General features: G+C 45.8%; 1 protein-coding gene across 4 annotated transcripts in view; it reads right to left on the bottom strand.

Annotated features, from left to right (window-relative positions):
* LOC147632447 (BTB/POZ domain-containing protein POB1-like) overlaps positions 1-23,307 on the bottom strand; it is a 56,916-nt gene extending 33,609 nt beyond the window's left edge. The window contains exons 1-3 of one of the 4 annotated variants that reach the window (XM_086807273.1): positions 23,129-23,307; positions 22,707-22,734; positions 22,310-22,468 (exon numbers count right to left, since the gene is read on the bottom strand). In XM_086807273.1, the coding sequence (XP_086663399.1) occupies positions 22,310-22,468; positions 22,707-22,734; positions 23,129-23,167 (226 nt within the window). In that variant the 5' untranslated portion in view covers positions 23,168-23,307. The other 3 variants (XM_086807271.1, XM_086807272.1, XM_086807274.1) reach the window with 3 other exon arrangements.
* Positions 23,308-26,063: the final 2,756 nt, after the last annotated feature.

Genomic DNA, 26,063 nt, shown 5'->3' with positions numbered 1-26,063 from the left:
GTTTGACAGAGCATGCATGTACTTGGTATTTTGATAGTGGTGCCTCAAAGCATATCACATCTCGCAGGGATTTGTTTAGTCATGTTGGCCCTGCCCCTGTTGGCAAAACTGTTCAGTGTGCCAACAATGCTTCATATCCAGTGTGTGGCATTGGGGAGATTCAGCTTACAGCCATTGATGGCTCCATTCTCCGCCTTACAGATGCCTTATATGTACCAGGGATAAAGAAGAATTTGTTGTCCATTTCTTCTTTAGCACATTGTGGAATGCAAGTCCACTTTGATGATGATAAATGCATGGTCAGAGACAAAGCAAATGCCTTGACCTTGATGCTTACTGGTACATTATGTCATGGACTTTATGAGTTGGATGCATTTCAGCCAGTGGATCAGTCTGCTTATCATGCATTCACTCTTACTCCAGCTATGGTTGATGCGGAGTTATGGCATGCTCGCATGGGGCATGTAAATTTTGGTAGTCTTATGCTTATGCAGCGACATAATATGTTTACAGATCTACCTCTCATGGAGAAGCCTCCAGATCACATTTGTGAAGGATGTATTTTGGGAAAAATGCACAGGTTTTCCTTCCCACGTGATCAGGCTCTAAGAGCAACTGCAAAGTTGCAACTTATACACAGTGATCTTTGTGGTCCCATGCAGACGAAGTCATTAGGTGGTTGCTTTTATTTTGCAACATTTATTGATGACTTCTCTCGTATATGCTGGGTCTATCCTTTGACACAGAAATCACAGGTATATGATGCATTTTTGGCCTTTGTAGCACTTGCTGAGACAGAGTCAGGATGCAAGGTGAAGACTCTCCGTTCTGACCGAGGGGGGGAATATATGTCACATGTGCTGAATTCTTTTCTCGGGAGTAGAGGTATAAAACATCAGTATACTACTCCTTACACTCCACAGCAGAATGGGGTTGCAGAAAGGAAAAATCGGTCACTCATGGAGATGGCCAGATGTATGCTAAAGGCAAAAAGACTACCACATATCTTTTGGGTGGAAGCAGTAATGTGTGCTTGTCATATTTTGAATCGATGTCCCACAAAGGCATTGGTTTCTATTACTCCTTTTGAGGCTTGGCATGGCCGCAAGCCTTCTGTATCACATTTTCGTATCTTTGGGTGTCTCGCATATGCACACATACCCAAAGAGTTGAGGAGGAAGCTTGATGATAAAGCCACAAAATGCATTTTTGTTGGGTATAGCCGTGAGAGCAAGGGCTACAGGTTATATGACCCACTATCCAGGAAGATATTCATCAGTCGGGATGTGATTTTTGATGAAAAATCAGAATTATCCATGGCTGGTTATGAGGCAAATCAGGTTGAAAATGATGTATTTGAAGGTCTTCTACCCATGGAGTTTCATTCCACAGTTGGTGATCCAACTCATGAGGGTACTGGACAGCCAGCAAATGATGTAGGTGGTGCAAAAATTCAGCAGCCAAATCAACCAGAAGTTGAACCAAATATGGGACAGCAGGCACCACAGGTCAGACATATACCTAGATGGTATTTGAGGACATTACAGGACAGCCATTTAGAAGGTCCTCTTGCTGGTCGTACTCGTAGGGAGACAAGGACCAATGAACATGCACACATCATGGATTTGAATCTGGTTATGGCAGCCAGTTTACAGGATGATGATGAGCCTGATTCATTCGTGGATGCACGAGATAATGTGCATTGGAACAAAGCCATGCAGAATGAGATTGATTCTATTAAAAAGAATCAAACATGGGATTTCGTTGATCTGCCCAAAGGCAAGAAAGCCATTGGTACTAAATGGGTCTATAAGTTGAAAAGACATGCAGATGGATCCATTGACAGGTACAAAGCCCGTCTAGTTGCAAAGGGCTATGCACAGAAGAAGGGCATTGATTATGAGGAGACATTTGCTCCTTCATCCCGTATGTCGACACTTAGGTGTGTCATTGCATTGGCTGCACATCGTGGTTGGGTTGTTCACCAGTTGGACATAAAGACTGCATTCCTACATGGGGACCTCGAGGAGGAAGTTTATGTATTTCAGCCCATGGGATTTGCAGAACATGGTCATGAAGGGAAAGTATGCAGGCTGAAAAAGGCCTTGTATGGTTTGAAACAAGCTCCACGAGCTTGGTATGCAAAAATAGATGCTTTTCTACTCACTCAGGGATTTGTGAACAGTCCATCAGAGACCACTTTGTATGTGAAGAAAGAAGAGACAGATCTGCTGGTCATCAGTCTTTATGTGGATGATCTCTTGCTCATGGGATCAAATGATGACAAAATTGCAGCATTTAAAGAGATACTGCAACAGACATTTGACATGTCTGACTTGGGCCTTGTACATTACTATTTGGGCATACAGTTTGTGCAGGATAACAGAGGCATTGGGTTGTTGCAATCACGTTATATTGCTAAACTTCTGGAGAAGTTTAAATTTCAGGATTGCAAGCCTATTAGTACTCCTATGGAGCCTGGGATGAAACTGTCACTACAAGATGACAGTGTTTCCTTTGATGCCACTACATATGCTCAGGCTGTTGGGTGCATCATATACTTGTGTAATACAAGGCCAGATATTCAGTATGCAGTCTCTCAGTTGAGCAGATTCATGCACAGCCCACGGTTGTCACATTGGCAAGCTGTGAAGCGTGTATTCCGTTATTTGCAGGGTACTTCGTCTCTTGGTTTGCTTTATCCTGAGGGGGGTGACATGCAGTTACATGCTTACAGTGATTCAGATTGGGCTGGTGATTTTGATACCAGACATTCCACTAGTGGGAATTGTTTCTTCCTTGGCGCTTCATGCATTTCTTGGCTAAGCAAGAAACAGACCACAGTGGCCACTTCATCTTGTGAGGCAGAGTACAGAGCAGCCTACACTACTACTGTTGAGTGTGTTTGGCTGCGTCGTCTTATGACTGATATGGATATTTCAGTGGAGGAGCCTACACCTATCTATACTGATAGTCAGAGTGCCATTGCTGTGGCCAGGAATCCTGTGTTTCATGCGCGCACGAAACACATTGAGATTCACTATCATTTTGTTCGGGAGAGACTCCAGGCAGAAGATATCAGTCTGATCTACTGTCCTACAGATCAGAATGTGGCAGACATCTTCACCAAGGCATTACCACGTCCGAAATTTGAAGCATTCCGCAATGCTTTGAATTTGTTTCCTTTTGGTGGATGATGTACAATGATCACATATCACTCCAGGGGGGTTTGTTGGGTTTTATGCTGTGTATGCACCCAGAGGAGTGCTAGTGATCATCAGTAGGTTACTGGGGCACTTTTTACTTCAGTTAGTGGAGGTTTTTTCCCCCAGTTTAGTTCATTTTCACTTATATGCAGTTTATAAGTGTTTTGGTCCACCCGGCACATTTATGGCCGGTCATGTGAACACTTATCCTTTAGGGGTCACTATCATGTGGCTTGTACTTCACTTTTTCTATCATTGAGATATCTACAGCAGTAGTGTTCACTCTCTCTGCTTGGTTTTCCACGCCTATTTGCTTTCTGTAAACCCTAACCCTAACCCTGTCCTGTCTTCAACTTTGCCTTTAAGTGGGAGGTTGTTGGGGTAAAGGCATTATGCCCACCCTTATAGTGTGTACAAGCCCATAAGTTATACTACATAGTACACTTAGTACTTTTAATGTACTAAGTGCACTATGTGTACTAGTGCAATATACATGTGTGATAGGGGAGTCACACACTCATCACTTGGTGAGTTGACTTATCCCCACAACTCACTCTCTCTCTCTCTTCCTTGTTGTTTCTCTGTGTATGTCTGCCACATGAATAACCTAACCCTAATTCTTCTCTCTCCCATTCAGCGGAGGATGTGATTAGGTAACATGCCGCTTGGCAAGCCTGTTTCTCATTGACGTTGGTAGACAAGCATGTTGAGGGATATAGCATAAGTATGACCATGAGTATCAATTTTGAAGCTGATAGTGTTGAGTTAGTTATCCAAGGCGCAGAGTTTGTGCGAGATTTCATGGTTGTCCCCCTTGTAAAGAAGCATACAAATGGTTTCACAAGTTTCCTAGGGATTTGTTGGTTTCACAAGTTTCATCCTGACATTGACTAGGAATGGCACACTTTTCGGATTCTCTAGAACGTGTCCAAGGCTCCTGTCATCATCAAGTGTGAGCAAGGGATACCTAACTTTCCTCTCATAAGCCATGTGCAGTGCAGGCTAAACAAGAGATGAGAAAAGGCGCACATTGCGTGTTGGTCTATGTTTATGTCATGTGCATCATAGATGCCATGGACATTCTCAGGGCTAGATCCAGAAGAGGCAGCCAGATAAAGAGTAGAACCGAGATGGAGGAGTACAGAGGACTTGTGGCAGAGTAGACTGGCATGGAGAACAAGCTGAAGATCAAAAGTGTGTCGGCTGCTGCAGGACATTGGTGCTGGCTGCATAGAAAGGACTGTCGGCTGCTCATGGAGGTGGTCGGCTGAACCAGCATCAGGCGCATCAAGATCAAGGCATCAGTCGCATCAAGATCAAGGAGGACCATCCAGTCGGCTGAATTAATAAGCATTTAATGCATTAATACTGGCCGACCAGCACCAGTCGGCCAGTCTACCCTTTGTCCAAGGGACCTATAAAAAGGCCCAAGTACTCATTGTTTTAGGCATTCTCTCCCACTAGGGGATTGGATCATTAGAGGTCCCATAGGGGACAGATTTTAGGGTTAACCACCTTTTTATGAAGGCAGCCAAGGGCTGCAAGATATGTACCTTTTTGTACCATAGTATATACTGAAATTCCAGCACTTCTCTCTCTCTCTCTCTCTCTCTCTCTCTCTCTCTCTCTCTCTCTCTCTACCTGCGTTTTTGCATCAGATGGTGCATTTTTGCATCAGAAGGTTTCCAAGAGTGTTTAGGGCTGAAAGAAGACTTCCCAGAGCTTCCGCGCGTTACATTGGTATCAGAGCAACAGGCTCAGCAAAGCTAAACACTAATGCAATCCCAGATGATGGTGTACAGGTCCAAGGTACACGAAAGTACACGGATTCGAAGCCCAAGGCGGGAACACAGATCGGGAAGAACTCCCAGGAGGTTTGTTGGTGGTGTTCCACAGTGCCAGATGGGGATGGCAGTTCCGTGAGCCAGATAGGTTCTCAGGTAACGGTCCCAAGGGAGGTTGATCCTCCAAGGGTGATGTGAGAGTGCCAGACTCAGTTCCTAGGAAAAAAGACCAAGACCGTGTTCAGAGCCAGGGCAGGAATGGATTGTGGACTAGAGGAAGACCAGATGCATAGATCTTCATCAGAGACAGAGTGGTTTGGAGAACAGACCGGATTTTCAGAGAAAAAGGTTTGCCAGGGATGGAAGATGACAGAGGGACTTCGGGACAGGATTGGGATGATGACAGTCATCCAAGAGCAGGTTGAATTCCCGTCATCAAGTTTAGGAGAGGGGGATGTCATGTGCATCATAGATGCCATGGACATTCTCAGGGCTAGATCCAAAAGAGGCAGCCAGATAAAGAGTAGAACCGAGATGAAGGAGTACAGAGCACTTGTGGCAGAGTAGACTGGCATGGAGAACAAGCTGAAGATCAGAAGTGTGTCGGCTGCTGCAGGACATTGGTGCTGGCTGCATAGAAAGGACTGTCGGCTGCTCATGGAGGTGGTCGGCTGAACCAGCATCAGGCGCATCAAGATCAAGGAGGACCATCCAGTCGGCTGAATTAATAAGCATTTAATGCATTAATACTGGCCGACCAGCAGTCGGCCAGTCTACCCTTTGTCCAAGGGACCTATAAAAAGGCCCAAGTACTCATTGTTTTAGGCATTCTCTCCCACTAGGGGATTGGATCATTAGAGGTCCCATAGGGGACAGATTTTAGGTTTAACCACCTTTTTATGAAGGCAGCCAAGGGCTGCAAGATATGTACCTTTTTGTACCATAGTATATACTGAAATTCCAGCACTTCTCACTCTCTCTCTCTCTCTCTCTCTCTACCTGCGTTTTTGCATCAGATGGTGCGTTTTTGCATCAGAAGGTTTCCAAGAGTGTTTAGGGCTGAAAGAAGACTTCCCAGAGCTTCCGCGTGTTACAGTTTAGATCACCCAGGCAATCACTAGTGCTTCCGACAAGTACTAGGCTGCCCTACATGACGGATTCTAGAAGATTTTCCTTCGGGACAATTTCCCTTCCAAGCTCCCCCTCGTCTAAACCAAAGGATCAAAGAATTGATCTCCTCCCATGCTCGGGATCCCAAGCAAGTTTTCATATCGTTGGAGCAAGGCTATGGAATCGGAGTTAGACTGCCAACTTCAAGAATTGTTGCAATCAGGGTTTACCTATGCGTTTTCTTTTGTAGCACTGATCCTCTTTGTCAAGAAGAAGGATGGATATTTCAGACTTTGTGTGGATTATTGTGCTCTGAATAAGCTGAAAGTCAAGGGCAAGTTAAATTGATTACATCCGAGACAGGTTGAATGGAGCCAAGGTGTTTTTGAAGGTTGACCTAATCTGTGGATACCATTATGTACGGATTGTCAAGGAAGACATTCCAAAGACGGCCTTCCGCATTGGACAAGCCCACTACGAGTTTTGTGGTCATGCCCTTTGTAACTTGCTTGAACACAATGCTAATCAATACACTTAAATACACTTAGATTTGATGGACACTTGCCCAAATACAAGAAGTAAATTCATGAATTGACAAGAGACACACAATGAGCCGGAACGGCCGATCCCTCCCTCAAATAAAGTATATTGATCTTGGGAGAATCAAGTACATAGTGTCATGGGCATTTCTGACCAGATTTCCATACCAATGCATATGAATATAGTATTGCAAACAAGTGGTTGTCGATGTAGACTTGCAACCCACACTACCCTCTCAAGTGCCCATGTTCCCTACCATCTGCTGTCACGTGCACACCATTCAGGTGTACAGTGACATGGCATCATTTTATGGCATCATAAACATCATCAGGATTTATCAGGCATTATTCAGGCATTTAAATGAATGTTTTCAGCATGTACCACATGGTATGAGTTGGATTCAGCAGGGTAGCATCACATTAGCCATATAGACCAGCATTTGGGGCTTGTGGAGGCAGCCAACAGCCTGTATACATCAGCCGACCAGCGTTTGTATGGTGCATTGAGGCAGCTCTTCATCAGTGACGAGTTCACCACTTCTGCATTGGCTTCAACAGCCATAGGCATATTATGCAAGGAGCATGCAGAGAGTACTTCCTTTTGGGAGGATGTAAAACGCATTGATGCTATGGTGAGGCCTATTGTCCACTTGTTGAGGCTTGTAGATGCTATGCAACCATGCATCGGGAAGGTGTATGAGGCAATGGATAGAATGATAGAGAAGTTGCAAGAGTTAGAGCCCGATGAAGACAGATACGAGGAGATTCGTTCCTTATGTGTGATGAGGTGGAACTCCTATGCCTCTACTATGCATGCAACTGCATATATGGTGGACCCTGAGTTTCAGGGTAATGGACAGGAGAGTGACAGAGAGGTCAATGATGGTTGGAGGCGTATCTTGGATCGTCTAGTGCAAGATGGAGGCATTAGGCGCAAAATCAGAGACCATCTTGCTGCATATAGGTCCTTTCGTGGTGCTTTTGGTTGTGCGGATGCACAGGAGGATAGGTTGAAGGTTGGGGCTGCTTTGTGGTGGGAAGACTATGGTTCAGATGGGCCTGAGTTGCAACACTTGGCTATCCGCATTCTCAGCCAAGCTGTAAGCTCCTCTTGTTTGGAGCAGCTTTGGAGTTCTTATAGCCATATTGCATCAAAGAAGAGGAACCGCCTTGGTGTAGAAAAGGCCAATGATTTTGTCTTTGTAAGCGCAAACTTGCGAATGCTTTGCAAGGGTGCGACTGCAAAGGCAGATCCCTTTACTCAGTGGGGGAGATGGAGCAGGAGGAGGAAAATGAGCAAGTGGAGACACAACAAAGCCCAAAGGATGATGCAATACATTTCAGATTGGTCATGTAGGCAGCCATGATCATGACGCCAGTACTTCTCACGCTCCAGCCTCCGATTGAGCATTGCAGGCTCTATGATTTATCATTTAGCTATGTTTCATTGTTTTTACTTTTGAGTCTTGACTCAGCACTTTATGTGCATTGTAGACACTAGTCTTTTGTTATTTGATAGTGATCATCATTCCATGCTTATATATTGGTTTGAACTTTGTCGGTGTACTTAAGTCTTATTAGCGCCTGTTCGGTGTTTGCGCCACGTATTGCACTTTTAAAGTGATGCCTTGAATGTTCAAAGTGTAAAAACATAAATGTTATTTTATTTAGTGTGCTTTGTAGTCAATAAATTGCATATTCCATATGCCGCCCCCGTCCCTCTTCCCTCCCTTTTGCCGTTCCCCGTCCCCGTTCCCCGTCCCATGTTACTATGATAAATATGCTATAAAAAGCCTTAAAATGGTAGAAAAAACCAAAATAATATCTGCTAAATATTCCAATGTAGGGCCTCATAAAAATGACCAATACAAGCATGGAAAAGTACATGTAGACTCTCTGGAGATGATATATATTCCAACAAGTCTGGGACGAGTCAGCCAAGGTTCCACTCTAAGCTTCCAAGCTCAAGTGTACAAGTCTCGTACATGGTCTTGGTCCGGTGTGCATGTCCCGCACATGAAGCAATGCTAGTCCGTACTGAGAGTCACCTTTGGAATGATGTCAGGTGTTCCGGGAGTTCAGCTTGTAGCCAAATACCAAGCATCTGTGTAGCTGCATGTAGATTGCATGTACAAGAAAAGGGGCAGCCCTTTGGGCTACCCCAGAAAAGGGTTGAAACCCTTGCCTATCAAGGGGGATCCCTTGTGGGCCATCCTTAGGGGCCATGGAGGCCCATAGCCATTGCCCACCAGCCCAAGGAAGGGTCTAGGCCTTTGTTGGCCAACCCTTGGGGACCAGGCAGCCTGTCGGTCAGCCCTATGGACTGGGCAGCCGAACTGGTAGGCAGCCAGGGCACAGTGGCTGCCCAGCAGCCAGCCCAGCCATGCACATGGCCTGGACAGGTCATACAAGGCGGCTAGTCAACAGATATTAAAGGCGGCCAGTATCCAGTGGGAAAAGGTGCCTGAAATAGGTAATAAAACAGGTCGTGGGAAAGATATCAACAAGTCGACTGCTGTTATACCCACCGACCAGCATCCTGAGCACTATTAATAGCAAGGCTAGGAAGTCATTTCATTATCCAAAGGGTTGCTGAATTCCAGGGGGCAAGACAGCCAAGGGGAGCTCTACAGCCAAGGTGAACGTGAAAGGTCAAGAGTCAGAATATTTTACAGATTTGCATCATTCTAATAAAGCAAATACACCAGGGTGTTCATCGGGACCCAATCCTGTGTCTGACTCCTCCCTCTCTCTCTCTATTTCTGCACATATCTCACTATATTGTGCGTTATTGTCGTCATGAAAGAATGCTGAATTCTCTCCATTGAAGTACCAATCTTATTCATCAAGCTTCCCCATGTTACATTCATATCAAAGCCTTCTTCAAGTGTAAAGGTTTAGCCAAAAAAACTAGAAAAAAAAAATCGCTTGTGCGGTTGGTTTCTAGACTCCACAGAGGACCACCCCTTTTGGTGTGACTCATTTCCCTAGAAGGACGGTTAGTTTTTAGCCTCTGGAAAATCTCCCACACGCATAGTGAAACTCACCTATTTCTTGGCTTAGCACGAAACAACCTATTGGGCTCTCTCTCTCTCTCTCTCTCTCTCTCTCTCTCCGGAATGCATAGCACAAAATGAGAACTGTTGTGAGAAAGAAAATGCAGAAGTAGAGAGAGAGAGAAGCTGTATAAACTCTGCTATATACAACAAGATCCGGTACAAAATACAGGTGGTTGCAAGGGTGGTATTTATACCGCCCTATGCTGCTGGTCGGCCAGCCCAAAAACAGCCGACAGGCTGCAGAGGTATCCACGACTGGAAATCATCAGTCAGCCAGCAGAAAAAGCACTTGGCCAGATCATGATCAAGTCGGCCAGCGTCACAGCAGTCGGCCAGCACAGGAAGTCCCCCCACAACTAGCAAAAACTGGGAAAACAATGAAAAAATGAGGAAAAATGGAGACTACTCCTCTAACTCGAGCAGGAACACCCACAATAGAGGCCCTCACTCCCTACTGAGTAATATGGTACAGACAGGAGATTACTACTAACACCCACTCTTAGCTCCTCAATGTGGAACCAACCCCAATGAGTTGGAGTGCTGCCGGAGTATCGCCTGAGGTAGAGACTTCATAAAGAGGTCCGCCACATTGTCCTCCGTCAAACAAAACTCTAGCAAGATGTCATCAGCCAAAATCTTCTCACAAACAAAGTGACTCTCGATGACTGTGGGTTCCTACTGTGGAAACCCAATCTCGCCAAGTAACCTCCGTAGCAACACCGCCTCGCAAGCAGCAGCCCGGTACTCTACCTCTGTAGAAGACAAGGCAATAATTGGCTGCCTCTTGCTGGTCCAAGAAATAGCTCCTGAGCCAAGGGTAAATCCGTAGCCTGATGTAGATCTCCTCCCCAATCTAGGTAACTCCAACCTTGGAATCTGACTCGTCCCTTCGTTCCCCCTCTTGTGTCATAGAAGAGTCCAAGATCCTTTGTACCCTGCAGATACCGCAAGATCCGCAATCTTACGTCCCACTGAGTCTTCAAGGGTGTCTGCAGCATGAATGAGCTCAACAGCCCCACTAGAAAGCTCAAGTCCAATCTCGTGTTCAGCAACCAAATCAATGAACCAACAAGCTTCCAACACAAGGAGGCATTAACCTGTTCACAAGGATCATTAACTGTAAGTTTAGTGCCAGTCCCCGCGATGGTAGATTTGTTAGAGATGGCTGAGAAGCGCGTGAAGATCCCGACTCTCCCCACGTTCCCTGTGGACCGTCAGTTGGACGGGAACAATTACTACGACATCTGGAAGGTTATGATGGAGTATGTGCTGGAGTCATATGACCTTGCTGATTTCATCGTCATCGAGGTTCCACGGCCGGAAGCAGAGGAAGGGGAGTTATTGTCGATGAAGAAGGACCGAGAGGCACAGGCACAGATGTGGGATCGTGTCAACGCCAGGGTCCGGTCATTTATTTTCCTCAACTGCACACCGCAAGTGATCAATCATGTAAAGCACATGACGCTAGCCAAAGGCATATGGCAGCACTTGGCCTCTTTATAACAGGGTATCACCCATGAAGAGAATCTCCTTGGAAGTGGAGATGCGGGTTACGAACCCTGCAAAGTCATCGACGATGCGGGAGCACATTAACAAGCTGCAGGCCCTTCAGCAGGAAGTCCTCCAGGCTGGGATGGAGATATCATCTGAAGACATGGCCATCACTTTGCTGTCCCACTTGCCTGCTCAGTATTCTGCTTTCTACTCCTTGTTGATTACGAGTGGCAGGCTCAGCACCATTACCTAGGAGGAGCTTGTGCCAATGGTCTTGGACCAGAAGGAACGTTTCACGAACCCTCCTCCCAGCAACGGTTCGGAGGCCTTAACTCGCCAATGGTCAAAAGGCCTAAATAACTACAAGGGCAAAGGGAAGGCTTCACCGGAGAAGTCTTCTGAAAAGAAGCCTGACTCAGAACGCGAGAAGCTAAAGGCCGAAAGATCCTGCAATGATTGTGGCGAGAAAGGCCACTATTGGAGGAAGTGTCCTAAGTGGACTGGGAAGAGTGCTGATTCCTCAGCCTCAGCTGCAAAGACTCCTGCATTTGTGCACTTAGAGATGATGGACTTCGACGCTTCATCGTCTTCAAGCGAGGAGGCAGTTGGCTTCACCGCGAAGGATACCCGGGAATGGATTCTTGACAGTGGTGCTTCCAGGGATATGACTCCATCCCGTGACTTCTTTTTGGATCTGAAACGGCAGTCAGGTCGCATCTTTATTGGCGACAACTCCACTATTCCGATACACAGTGCGGGCCGAATGGAGATTATTCCCGACGGCAAGGGGGGCAAGCATGCTTCCCGTGTTCTTTATGTCCCTGCTCTAGGTTTTCATCTTCTGTCAATGCATGAAGTATGCAAGACTGGCTTTCGGGTGGAATTTGAGGAGCATTCAGTTGCTCTACGGGACCGTGAGACTGGCCAGGTTGTTTGGGAAGGCGGTGTGGAGAATGGTATCTACAAGCTCTCTGCACTCTCCTCGTTGACAGATTCTCAAGTCGGAGATTTGTGGCACTTTCGTTTTGGCCACTTAAATGTGGATGCATTGCGGCGAGCTTTCCGAGACCAAATGGTGGTTGGCTTGCCAGATGTTGGCAATAGGCAAGGGCGCTGCAGTTCTTGCATACGTGGTAAGCAACACAGGGAATCCTTTCCAAAGCAGGCTTCCAGGCGGGCTTCGAAACCATTGGAGTTGATTCACACTGACTTGTGTGGACCTCAGTAGACACCATCTTTGGGAGGATCTCTCTACTTTATGCTACTTGTTGATGATTGTACTAGATTCACGTGGGTCTACTTTCTTTCCCAGAAGGACCAAGCTTTTGCACGGTTCAAGGATTGGCACGTGATGGTGGAGAAGGAGTCTGGATTTCAGGTAAAGACTCTCAGGGCTGACAAAGGAGGTGAATTCTCCTCGACTGTATTTCTCAGATATTGTGCAGATCATGGCATCAAGAGGGAACTGGCCAATACAAGATCGCCTTCGGAGAATGGAGTTGTAGAACGCAAGAACAGGACTGTGGTGGAGATGGCAAGGACCATGCTGGAGCATCATGATCTTCCTAGTCCACTTTGGGGGGAGGCTGTGGCAACGGCTGTCCATACCCTCAACCGATCTCCGATGACTTCAGTACCTCATATGACTCCATTTGAGGCATACTTTGGCAGGAAACTTGATGTCTCGCACTTCCATGTTTTTGGGAGTGATGCGTATGTACATATTCCAAAGAAGCAGAGGGGGAAGCTTGACTCCAAGTCCCGCAAGCTTGTATTTGTGGGGTATAATTCTCTTTCCAAGGGATACAGATTGTATGATCCAGACAGGAACGAGATTGTTGTCAGCCGGGATGTGGTCTTTGACGAGCATGTTCCAGTATCCACTGTCAAGGAGCCGCCACTTCTTGGAGATCCAGAGGAGTTTGATGATGATTCCCAGACCATTATTCCGGTTGATCAACCTCAGTCACTACAGGAGGTTGAGCCCGCAGCTGGAGTAGAGCCCCCGCGAACACAAGAGCCTCCACGATCTGTTCGAGTACCTAGGTGGTTGTTAGACACCCTTCGGGAGTCAGGTGTCACGAAGCTACCCTCCGAGTGGACCACAGAGGATGGCCCTCGAAGATCACATAGAGTCCGAGATAAAAGCAACATTGCGGAGCTTCTTCAGGTGAACTATGCTTTGATGTCTCGTATCATGCGGGACAAAGAGCCCACTTCCGTAAAGGAAGCCCTTTCACAGGATACTTGGAGGAAAGCCATGCAGGTGGAACTTGATGCCATCGAGAAGAACAACACATGGGAATTGGTACCGAGGCCGTCGACACGGTCAGTCACATTGGTGTCAAATGGGTCTTTAAGACCAAATATGCGTCTGATGGGTCGGTGGACAAACACAAAGCCAGACTTGTGGCTAAAGGTTATGCTCAACGGCCAGGCATCGACTACGAGGATACCTTTGCACCGACAGCACGGATGTCCACGATTCGGACCGTTCTTGCCCTTGCTTCTTCTCAGAGGTGGCCCGTGTATCAAATGGATGTAAAATCTGCGTTCCTTAATGGTGACCTACAGGAGGAGGTGTATGTTGAGCAGCCTCCAGGCTTTATTGTTCCAGGATCAGAAGGGATGGTTTACAGGTTACATAAGGCCTTGTATGGTCTTAAGCAGGCTCCCAGGGCTTGGAATCAGAAGATTGATTCCTTCTTTGTTCGGACTGGATTTCAGAGATCGGTTGCAAATCCTAACCTGTATCTCTTTCGGGAACACGGCATGGTCACGATTATCATCCTTTATGTGAATGATCTCATTCTCACCGGCGGTCATGTGGAGCACATTGGTGTGACGAAGGCTGCCTTGTCAAAGGAGTTTGAGATGACCGACTTAGGCTTACTCCACTTCTTTTTGGGATTGGAGATCTGGCAGACCTAGAGGGGGTTTTTTGTCTCTCAGCAGCGGTATGTTCATGAGTTGCTTGAGGCCTTTGGGATGGAGAACTGCAAGCCTATTACTTCGCCGATGGACCCAAACACAAAGTTAACCGTTATTGATCCTTGTGAGCCAGTTGATGCCTCGCAGTACCAGAAGTTGGTTGGTTCATTGATCTGGTTGCTGAACACCAGATTGGACTTGAGCTTCTCCGTAGGGCTGTTGAGCTCTTTTATGCAGACGCCATTGAAGTCTCATTGAAACGCAGGATTGCGGATCTTGCGGTATCTGCAGAGTACAAAGGATCTAGGACTCTTTTACACAGGAGGGGATGGAGTCAAACTCCAAGGTTGGAGTGACTCACAATGGGGAGGAGATCCAGACACGAGGAGATCTACTTCAGGATACAGTTTTACCCTCGGCTCAGGAGCAGTTTCTTCGAGCAGCAAGAGGCAGCAAACTATTGCCCTCTCTTCGACAGAGGTAGAGTACCCGACTGCTTGTGGTGCTGCTTGCGAGGTTGTGTGGCTGCGGAGGCTGCTAGGCGAGATTGGGTTTCCACAGAAGGAGCCCACAGTCATCCAATGCGATAACCAGAGTTGTATAGCTATTGCTCGGAACCCGGTCTTCCATGCCCAAACCAAGCAAATAGAGATACAGTATCACTTTGTACGTGAGAAGATCTTGGCTGGTGACATCTTGCTACTTTATTGTTCGACGGAGGACAATGCGGCGGACCTCTTCACGAAGTCTCTACCTCAGGCTACGCTCAGGCGGCACTCCAGCTCCCTTGGGTTGATTGCGCAGCCAGGAGCTGAGAGGGGGTGTTAGAAGTCATCTCCTGTCTTAATCAGACACCAGGGCCTCTATTGTGGGTGTGCCCGCCCTGTATAGGTGTTTTATCATTTTTCCTCACTCCCCGTATTTTTTCCTCATTTTCATGGTGTGGATGGATGCCACATGTTGGCAGGAGCCCCTCGTGCTGGCCGACTACACCTCATGTGCTCCTGGTGGCTGGCCGACTGCCTATGATGCAGTCGTGGAGGTGCTGATGCTGGCCGACCTGTTTTACACAGTCGTGGAGATATTCTCTGCTGGCCGACTGCTTTATGCAGTCGTGGAGAGCCCTCATGCGCTGGCCGACTGCATCCATAGGCCCCGTGCTCCTCACCATTTTATCATTCAGTTTTGTACGGGATCTTGTGTATAGAGAAGAGTTTACACGCCTATCTCTCAGTGTTTCTTGTGCTGTCTATTTTCTGCAATCTACTTGCTCTTGTGGACCCAAGTTTGGTTATCATTTCCGCTACATATTTTGACATCTCCAACCTCGGGCTCAACCTCTACAACTGACTGAGGTTGTCTATGATGGCTAATGTCAAGAGAGCAGCCACACAAAAGTGGAGAAGAAGGAGAGATGAAAATTAACAAGATGATCAACTCCACTAAAGGGATCGTGGGAGTACAAGATGTAGTGGAAAGCATGAATTCATTATACAAGTAGGTCCTTTTTATAGGAGAGACCTCATTACATATTCTAAGCATATGCTTGATTTGATGCCACCACATATGCTAAATATGATTCCACCAAATATTCTAAGTATGATGCCATCGCATATGCCAGATATGATGCCACCACATATGCCTTTTAAGAGGTTGCTCCTACACAAGAGACATATATAAACTAGCCATTGTTCACACACATTGGAACAGCTTTATTTAAGGCTTACATTCAATGCTAGTTTACTCAACCACCTAGCACTTGTTTATTCCCACATTAATCACTATTAATATTTAACATTCCCCCCCCATAGTGATAATGTGGCTAGAATGCCCAGTCATCTTGGACTAGATTTACTTTATCTTCTGGCTGTTGCTTCTTGTCGTCAGAGGTAGAAGAAGCGGAATTTGCAGAGTCTCTCAGAATACGCAGCGGAGATGATGACCAGATGTGGGAACACAAGAGCAAAACGCATGCAGAAAAATACAGCACAAGAGAGAGAGATAGAGGCGTGTAACTCTGCTCTATATACACAAGAAGATCCCGGAGTATGATACAGAAAATGGTGGGGAGCATGGGGCCTATTTATAAAGCAGTTAGTCAGCAGTAAATGGCCTCCACGACTGCAAGAGCAAGTCGGCCAGCCACCAGCACCTCCACGACTGCTGAATATGCAGTCGGCCAGCCACACAACTGCTGAATGGACAGTCGGCCAGCTACTGGGTGCTCCTGCCAACCATCTGGCATCCATCCACACCATGGAAAAATGTAGAAAAATAGGGAAAAAATACGGGGAGTGAGGAAAAATGATAAAACACCTCATAAGGGTAGGCACACCCACAACAAAGGCCCTGGTGTATAAAAATAGACACGAGATGACTTCTAACACCCCCTCTCAGCTCCTGGCTGTGAAACCAACCACAGGGAGCTGGGGTGCCGCCTGAGCAACTCCTGAGATAGCGACTTCGTGAAGAGGTCCACCGTACTGTCCTCCGTCGAACAGAACTCGCAAGATGTCTTCACCAACCAACGATCTGTTCACGAACAAAGTGCCTCTGGACCTCCAGTGGAAGCCCAAACCTGCAATGCAACCTCTGCATCCTCACCACCTCACAAGCAGCATCACAAACAGCTCGGTACTCTGCCTCTGTCCTCGACAAGGCAAAAGATGACTGTCTCCTACTGCTCCATAAAACTGCTCCTAGGCCTGAAGTAGATCTCCTCGTGTCCGGATCTCCTCCCCAAACTGAGTCACTCCAACCGTGGAGTCGGACTCCATCCAACAATCCCCCTCCTGTGTACAAGAGTCCATGATCCTTCGCATGCCGCAGAAACCACAGGAACACAATCCTGCCTCCCAAAGAGTCATCTGCAACCATGAGCTCAACCGCCTCATCAGGAAGCTCCCATCCAATCTGGTGTCCATCAACCAGATCAATGAACCATTCTGAGTCAAAGAGGCATCACACTGCTCACAAGGATCAACACCTGTTACGGTGCAAAACCAAGTCCCAGAAACCTGATGAAGAGCACGCAAGGCCTTCTGAAACCTGTCAACCACCCCCTCTAAATCCGGAACCACAAAGCTTGGAGTATGCACCTCCTTCTGCAAGTAATCGACTGCCACCTGCCTGGCTTTCCGAAAGGTCAACGTGGAAAGAACATCCTCACCTACTGAAGGTTCTTTGTCCCGAATACTACGAGACATCAGAGCATAAGTTACCTGTTCAGTTTCCTCTGACTGACGAACACAAGAACTACCAACATCAGTACTGGAAAGTTCCTGCCAACTGCTGCCATCTACTGGCAAGCTATCCACCATCTGGTCGCGGAAAGCCTGTACCTGCAACGTATCCACACTTAAGTGGCCATCACCAGACTGCCACTCATCACAAACCTGAGGACCTAGGAGAGAGAGTGCCGAAAGCTTGTAAACTCCATTCTCCAAACCTGATGCACTGACAAGAGATGAAAACCAAGTGACGGAACATACAACACCTGGTAGGAATTCTTCCCCCCTCTGCCATCGAGAACTATCTCCATCCTACCCTCACTGTGAACTGGGATAGTGGATGTATCCCCAGTAAGTATGTGACCAGAAAGCCTGCAGAGATCCTGTAAACCGGAACGGGAAGGAGTCATGTGCTTGGAAGCACCACTTTCTAGAATCCACTCCCGAGTATCCGTTGCGGAGAGTCCTTCAATCTCCTCCCTGCCTGAAGAAAAGCAAACATCGGTGTCCACCACCTCCAGGTGCACAAAAGCCAGAGTCTTCATGATTGCTGCTGAGGAATCTTCACCCTTCTCGGTCTTCCGCTTGGGACGCTGCCTCCAATAGTGGCCTTTCTCACCACAATCATTACAGGTCCTCTCTGCCTTTAGTTTCTCGCGGTCAGTAACGGACTTCTTCTCAGAAGACTTCTCCGACGAAGCCTTCCCTTTGCCCGTGTTACGGCCTTTCGACCGTTGGCCAGTTAAGGCCTCCGAACCTCCACCCTGAGGAGGGTTCGTGAATCGTTCCTCCTGGTCCAGGACCATGGGCACAAGCTCCTCCCACGTGATGGTGCTGAGCCTGCCACTGGTAATCAAAGACGAGTAAAATGCTGAGTACTGAGAGGGCAAGTGCAACAGCAACGTTATGGCCATGTCCTCTGACGATATCTCCTTCCCCGCCTGAAGAACTTCCTACTGAAGAACCTGCAGCTTGTTGATATGCTCCCGCATCGTCGACGACTTTGCAGGGCTCATAACCCGCATCTGTACTTCCAAGGAAATCCTCTTCATGGGCGATACCCTCTTGTAAAGAGGTCAAATGCTGCCATATACCTCTGGCTAGTGTCATATGCTTTACATGATTGATTACCTGCGGTGTGCAGTTGAGAAAGATAAACGAACGAACCCTGGCGTTGACACGATCCCACATCTGTGTCTGAGCCTCCCGGTCCTTTCGGATCGACGGTAACTCCCCTTCCTCTACTTCCGGCCGTGGAACCCCAACAACGACGAAATCAGCGAGGTCGTAAGACTCCAGAACAGATTCCATCATAACCTTCCATATGCCGTAGTTGTTCCCGTCCAACTGACGGTCCACCGAGAACATGGGGAGTGTCGAGATCTTCACATGCCTCTCGGCCATCTCAAAACAGATCTGCCATTGCGGGGATGTACTCTGAAAAGGGTGGGTGGGTGGGAACAAAGAAGAACTAACACCTGCAAGTGGCTGTCCAGCAAATCAGCCCGCCGTCCTCTTGCTTCTCCTCTTCCCGAACAGTCTCGTACGGTCCACCAATCAACAACACAGCAGTCCTCCTCTTGCTCACACAAATCCCAAGAACTATCTAGAGCCTAGGGCTCTAATACCATGTCAGAATACGCAGCGGAGATGATGACCAGATCTGGGAACACGAGCAAAACGCATGCAGAAAAATACAGCACAAGAGAGAGATAGAGGCGTGTAACTCTGCTCTATATACACAAGAAGATCCCGGAGTATGATACAGAAAATGGTGAGGAGCACGGGGCCTATTTATATGCCCCATGCATGCAGTCGGCCAGCTGTAAAAGCTCTCCACGACTGCATACAGCAGTCGGCCAGCAGTAAATGGCCTCCATGACTGTAGGAGCAAGTCGGCCAGCCACCAGCACCTCCACGACTGCTGAATATGCAGTTGGCCAGCCACACAACTGCTGAATGGACAGTCGGCCAGCCACTAGGTGCTCCTGCCAACCATCTGGCATCCATCCACACCATGGAAAAATAGGGAAAAAATACGGGGAGTGAGGAAAAATGATAAAACACCTCATAAGGGCGGGCACACCCACAACAAAGGCCCTGGTGTATAAAAATAGACAAGAGATGACTTCTAATAACAGAGTCTTCATCAGCTTTCAACTTTGCGAGCCTCTTCCAACACTCTTCGATGTAATGACAGTAATGACACTTTCCTTTCTTCCGACACTCTTCGATGTAGTGTCTTGGCTTGTGGCAATAATGACACTTTCCTTTCTTCTTCTTGGTGTCACCCTATAACGAGTCCACTTTGCCTTTGTCCTTGGAGAAGTAGGCTAGGTCTCCTTTGCTTACATCACCCCTGGATCTGTTCTTCCTTGTCTGCTTCTATTGGAGAAGTAATCCAACCAACTCCTCCAAGGATATAGGATTGCCTCCTCCTCTCATAGAGAGGTTCAGAGAAGTATGGAAACTCTAATAGGACTTAGGTAAGCAGTTAAGAATGGTGGTGATCAATTTCCTGTCATCAACTACCTCATCTATATTCAGCAGATGTTCTTTAAGTATGTTACCTTGGTAAGATGATTTGAATTGGAATCACCTTCGTCCATGGTCAGGTCATCCAATTCCCGCATCAGGTACATGACTCGTGCTTAATTACGGGACTGGAACATGGTCTCGAGGACCTCCCAAGCAACCCTTGCAGAGCTGCAAGATAGGATGTGAAGCACAATCGAGCGCTTGATTGAGAGCGATCATGGCCATTGCTTGAGCATCACGAGCATCCCACCGTCTTTTGTCTTCACTCGGTCCAGGAGGCGGTGCTGTAATGCCTCGCCCTTGATGTCGAGACACCAGGAGTTGGTACAACAGGACGAGGCTCTTGCCTCATGACAATCTCCCATAGCCCCTTGGCAATTAAGAGATTCTTGAGCATGAAACTCCATAACGAGTAGTTGGGACCATCAAGTCGATCTTCGGTTGTCATGAAGGCACCGAATCCAAAAAGCTCATTGGAAGTGGCTCTTTGCGACATCCTCGCAGTAATACGAGAATTTTCAAAGCTCGAGAGAGAACTAGGAACAGGAAGCCCCCCCTTGATGTGACCTCTTGGAAAAATACGAGAAAAAGAGAGGTACAAGAGTGTGCTGACAAGGCACCAGGATATGACAAGATTGAAGGTGCGATCGCAAAAGTATACCAAGAACAGGGTGTATACTTGAATGAGCTAACACAAGACTCCGAGAGTAGTGCACAAGAACAAGAGTGCCTATGGATGCTTCCACCTTAGGAAACTTCCCCTTATCAACAAGAATCCCTAAATATGCAACAGAGAGGCCTTGGATTTATGTATGAAAATGAAAGCCCCAAAAGAGGCTTATACCTCTTCAAAGAGGATGCTAGTGAGTTGAGTTGCTTCTCCCCTCTTTCCCTTTCTTAGACACCCACGAAGCTGGAGGCGAGGAAGTGTGTCGAGCAGTGGGCTAGGCAAGTCGCAGAGCTAAGCAAGGCGGCACACACAATTGGCAAACAAGGAGGTGGCGGCGGGAGAGGCGGCAGGACTAGGCGCACCACCAGCTGGGGCGGTGGCGGAGGGAGTTGGCCGAGGTGGCAATAGGAGAGATGAAAATTAACAAGATGATCAACTCAACACTAAAGGGATCATGGGAGTACAAGACGTAGTGGAAAGCATGAATTCATTATACAAGTAGGTCCGTTTTATAGGAGAGACCTCATTACATATTCTAAGCATATGCTTGATTTGATGCCACCACATATGCTAAATATGATTCCACCAAATATTCTAAGTATGATGCCACCACATATGCCTTTTAAGAGGTTGCTCCTACACAAGAGACTTATACAAACTAGAGGTTGTTCACACACATATGAACCGCTTTATTTAAGGCTTACATTCATTGCTAGTTTACTCAACCACCTAGCACTTGTTTGTTTCCACCACCAACTGTCGATCCACCGGGAATGTGGGGAGAGTGGGGATCTTCACATGCTTCTCAACCATCTCAAGCAAATCTGCCATCTCAAGAGTTCACAAGGTCTTGTTAAGGGAGGGTGGGTGGGAAAAAAATGAAGAAGAGGCTGCAAACACTATGCAAGGTGGCTATCCAACAGCGATGGCCGCCTTCTATCCATTCTCCAAGTCCCGAACGGCCCAAGAATTCTCCAATCAGCACCAAAAAACAGCAAACCCTCAAGCTCTCACTATTTCCAAGCTTCAAGCCACCTGGGGCTCTCATACCATGTCGGAATGCACAACGGAAAATGAGAACTGATGTGAGAAAGAAAATGCAGAAGTATAGAGAGAGAGACGTTGTATAAACTCTGCTATATACAACAAGATCCGGTACAAAATACAGGTGGGGGCAAGGATGCTGCTCTAGTAGGCCAGCCCAAAAACAGCCGACAGGCTGCAGAGATGTCCACGCCTGGAAATCATCAGTCAGCCAGCAGAAAAAGCAGTCGGCCAGATCATGATCAAGTCAGCCAGCATCACAGTAGTCGGCCAGCACAGGAATTACCCCCACGACTAGAAAAAACTGGGAAAACAATGGAAAAATGACGAAAAATGGAGACTAATCCTCTAACTCGGGCGGGCACACCCACAACAGAAGCCCTCACTCCCTACTGAGTAATATGGTAGAGACAGGAGATTATGCTAACATCTCTCTCTCTCTCTACATCCTGATGTGAAGCCAAGTATAGAGCAGTTTTCATAGACACGATAGAATACATATGGTTGAGGAGATTGTTGGAAGCCGTATCTATTCTCACAAATAGTCAAAGTTCTATTCTCACAATGGCCTAGCTGGTTCCAAAATTTTTAAAAAAAATAATGGGACACAAGGGAACGACATATGGAAGAACCACAAAAGGCTCAACCAAATACAATTTATCAAATATTCATTATTGGCAACATAAATCAGCATGTGTAAGTACCAGCTGGACTCGAGAGCATTGTAGTTGGGTGGGGTGATTCCTCGATCATTGCCACCGGCTCATCATCATCAAAGGGCCCAACTTCATCCGCCTCTTGTTGAGAACCAACCATAATTTGCTCTTCTTGACCCTCAGAGTAATCAATGGCAGCCTCCACTGCTGCAAAAGACCAAAGCATAATGTCAATTGTACATCAAATTGCACTTGAATATATGATATGCTTCATGCAGATTCTAAGCCTAGAGATTATGCCACAAATCCTCACAGAAAACCACACAATAAGAGCATAAGAATGTCCATTAGGGCAAACTAAATTTAGCAATAAATCTCACAATAATAGTCTAATCTCACCATTAAAAATTTATGGGAGTAGCATAAAGAAAACCCGAAATTTTACAGAGATTAGGGTTTTGGCATGGTGCGAACGTACCTGCATCCTTCTTTGCGTCGGCCCTTCTGCGTTTCCTGTTCCTAGCCCACTCTGCAATGCTAGTGGTTCCATCCTCCGGCTTCAACGTGGCCGGTCCAGCCATGACCTCGATTCGCAGGATCCGATCTGAGAAATTGCTGTCATTGAAGGCGAAGGCAAAGTTGGGAGGGGCCACTGAGTGGCCACCATGGATGCTATCATACTCCATTAAAGCCCCCGGACAAATAGTTCGCAGAACGCAAAACCCTAACCCTAGGAGCAACTGAGGAGGACAGAAACCAGAAAAGCCTGACCAGAGCAAAGCAGAAACAAACCCTAACCAGAGAAATCAGGAGTTCGGAGTCAAGGAGAGCTTGGACAGTGCAGGAACAAGGCGAGGGCTTCTGTGCAGAAGATTCGTTGGGCAAAAATTTGTGCAGAAGATTCATGCAAGAGTTTTTGTGTAGCTCACGCGCGCCGTCGAGTAGAACATTTCGATGTTATGATTAGATGTTTGACATGCATCCATCTTCTATCATGTCTCTATCTACTCTTTAAAACACACTTTATCTACTCTTTATTAAACACAACTTAGTCTCTCTCTAAGAGGGAGAAAAACAGAGGAAGAAACGAGGATTTTTGGATTTCTGAAATTTGAAATGAAGGTGTAATTTTTTACACTTGGGTTCACGCTTGGCCTTGCCCCAGCAACAGGCGGGTCACCTTTATTAAAGGTCCTTTTTTAAGGAGGGTGTTGAAATTACAACATGCCAGACCCAAAATTTGACAAGCTCCTAAGTGACATGCATTTTTTTAAACATAGATTTTGGAAATCATATCATTCAAATGAAGATCTTTTTTTAAGGAGGGTATTGAAATTACGTGCCAGGGCCAAAATTTGACAAAATCCTAAGTGACATGCAATTTTTGAAGCATAAATTTTGGAAATCATATCATTCAAATGGAATGCCATATATTAATATAAAATGCTTCATATTTTTAGTGGAAACATATCATATTATTAGAAAAGACTCAATCAATATTTTTTAGTGGAAACATATCATATTATTAGAAAAGACTCAATCAATATTTTTAGTAGAAACATATCATATTATTAGAAAAGACTCAATCAATATTTTTAGTGGAAACATATCATATTATTAGAAAAGACTCAATCAATATTTTTAGTGGAAACATATCATATTATTAGAAAAGACTCAATCAATATTTTGGCCATATAACACATGAAACTCTTATGCATAAAACATCTAATCACCAATCTTTGCTACTCTTTCTATCAGAGTGAGAGGCTTCCCATATAAGACTAGTAGTGATGTGAGAGTACTGATGAGAGATGTGCAATTTGGGACATTCTAATAGAGCAATCCTAGTTGTATCCTTGTATTATATATAAACATATATTCAAATGTTTGTTCAAAGTACAAGAGTGATGTATAAGACTAGTAGTGATGTGAGAGTACTGATGAGAGATGTGCAATTTGGGACATTCTAATAGAGCAATCCTAGTTGTATCCTTGAATATATATAAACATATATTCAAATGTTTGTTCAAAGTACAAGAGTGATCTATCAGAATGAGAGGCTTCCCATATAAGACTAGTAGTGATGTGAGAGTACTGATGAGAGAGATGTGCAATTTGGGACATTCCAATAGAGCAATCCTAGTTGTATCCTTGTATTATATATAAACATATATTCAAATGTTTGTTCAAAGTACAAGAGTGATCAATCTTTGCTAGCTCTAAGCCCAAGTTACAATTATCTTTGTTGTCTTAATACAAACGTTGATTGCTAGATTTGCTCTTCCATTTGCTTATAGCCCTAATTGCTAAAGAGTCATTGGGGGCATTGGGATGCAGATACCTTCGTGAATGAACTAGGGGACATGGGGTTCTATTTATGGGGCCCCTTTTGACGATCAATTATTGTAAAAGGATCGACAAGCCCACGACCAAGTTTACTACACCAACAATCGATGACCTCCTACACTATGAACCCACTACCCCTCCTTGGCTTGTCTATTGCACTATCCCTACTTGGCTTGTCTATTACCCTACCCAACCCGCTCGCTAGCTGTGTTCAAGCTTGGGTAGCTTGGATGTTATTTTTCTACCATCCCATAGGCTCCCTAACTAGTTTCTCGACCATCTATCTAGCTTACCAAAATGACATCCCAACCCCCTCCCTAGCTGTGTTCAAACCTAACCAACTTGGATTCCAATATTTTGCCATCTTAGGTGCCTACATTGTGATTAAGGCCATAAAATCCTTCTTTCATAAATTATTAAGTTAGCTATAAACATATAATAAAATGAAATTAAATAGCAATAAAATTAACTTAATCATAGGCAAGAGTTGGCAAATGAATTCATGGAGGGGGAGGTCACATCCCCAACAAAGACAAGGAAGGCAAATGGAAATGGAAACAAGGAGGGGGAGCTGGGAGCGAGATCTAGTTAGGAAGCCAAATATCACAAAGATATGAAGGGCCACCCTTCTAGCCTAAAAATAACACATGGGTCCACCAGAACCTCGAAATTTGCAAGTCTCCCAACTCCCATACCCCAACCTGCTAGTGCTACTTATATGAGTTTAAAGAGTAAAATAGTGCTTGAATACATCAATTAAAAAGGGACTAACTACCTCAATTAAAAAGGGGCTAACTACCTCTATGATACTTTGTGAGTGGGAGGAAGTTTGTGGGTTTTCTCTCTAAAGGAAGTTTATGTTCTCTCTTTGAAGGATAAAAGGCTAACAATAATAAAGCAAGAAAACTAAATCAAAATTAGAAGATCAACCAACGACATGGTGTAATGTAAAAAGCATACACATTATATGTGCAACCTGGGAAGAATACAGGGGACAAGGTGAGCTTGACGCACAAGAGCAGACAATCACACAAGAGAGATGGATGGCTAAATTTTTCTCTTTTCTCTTCTCTTGTCTACATAACATAAAGATAAGAGTATATACTATATGGGAAAGTACTCTCCTACTATAACACACACACACAAGAGTAGATAATCACACGAGAGATGGATGGTCGAATTTTCTTCCTTGCAAGAGCACATACACACATATAAGAGTAAATAATCACACAAGAGAGATGGATGGCTGAATTTTATTCTATTCTCTTCTCTTCTTTGCATAACATAAAGATAAGAGTACATACTATATGGGAAAGTACTCTCCTACTAACATACAAATAGTCAATCCATAGTGTAAACCTGACTACATAAGATGGCGCTATAACTATGCCTTAACTTTAATATAAGAAAGTGGTTTATCACATAGCTTATAAACCATTGGGTGTATCACCCATAA

Source organism: Cibotium barometz, chromosome 13 (genome assembly GCF_041138505.1).
Source record: "Cibotium barometz isolate CiBa-2024 chromosome 13, ASM4113850v1, whole genome shotgun sequence".
NCBI lineage: Eukaryota > Viridiplantae > Streptophyta > Polypodiopsida > Cyatheales > Cibotiaceae > Cibotium > Cibotium barometz.
The sequence above is the reverse complement of the archived record's forward strand: the minus strand, read 5'-3'. Positions and strand labels throughout refer to the sequence as shown.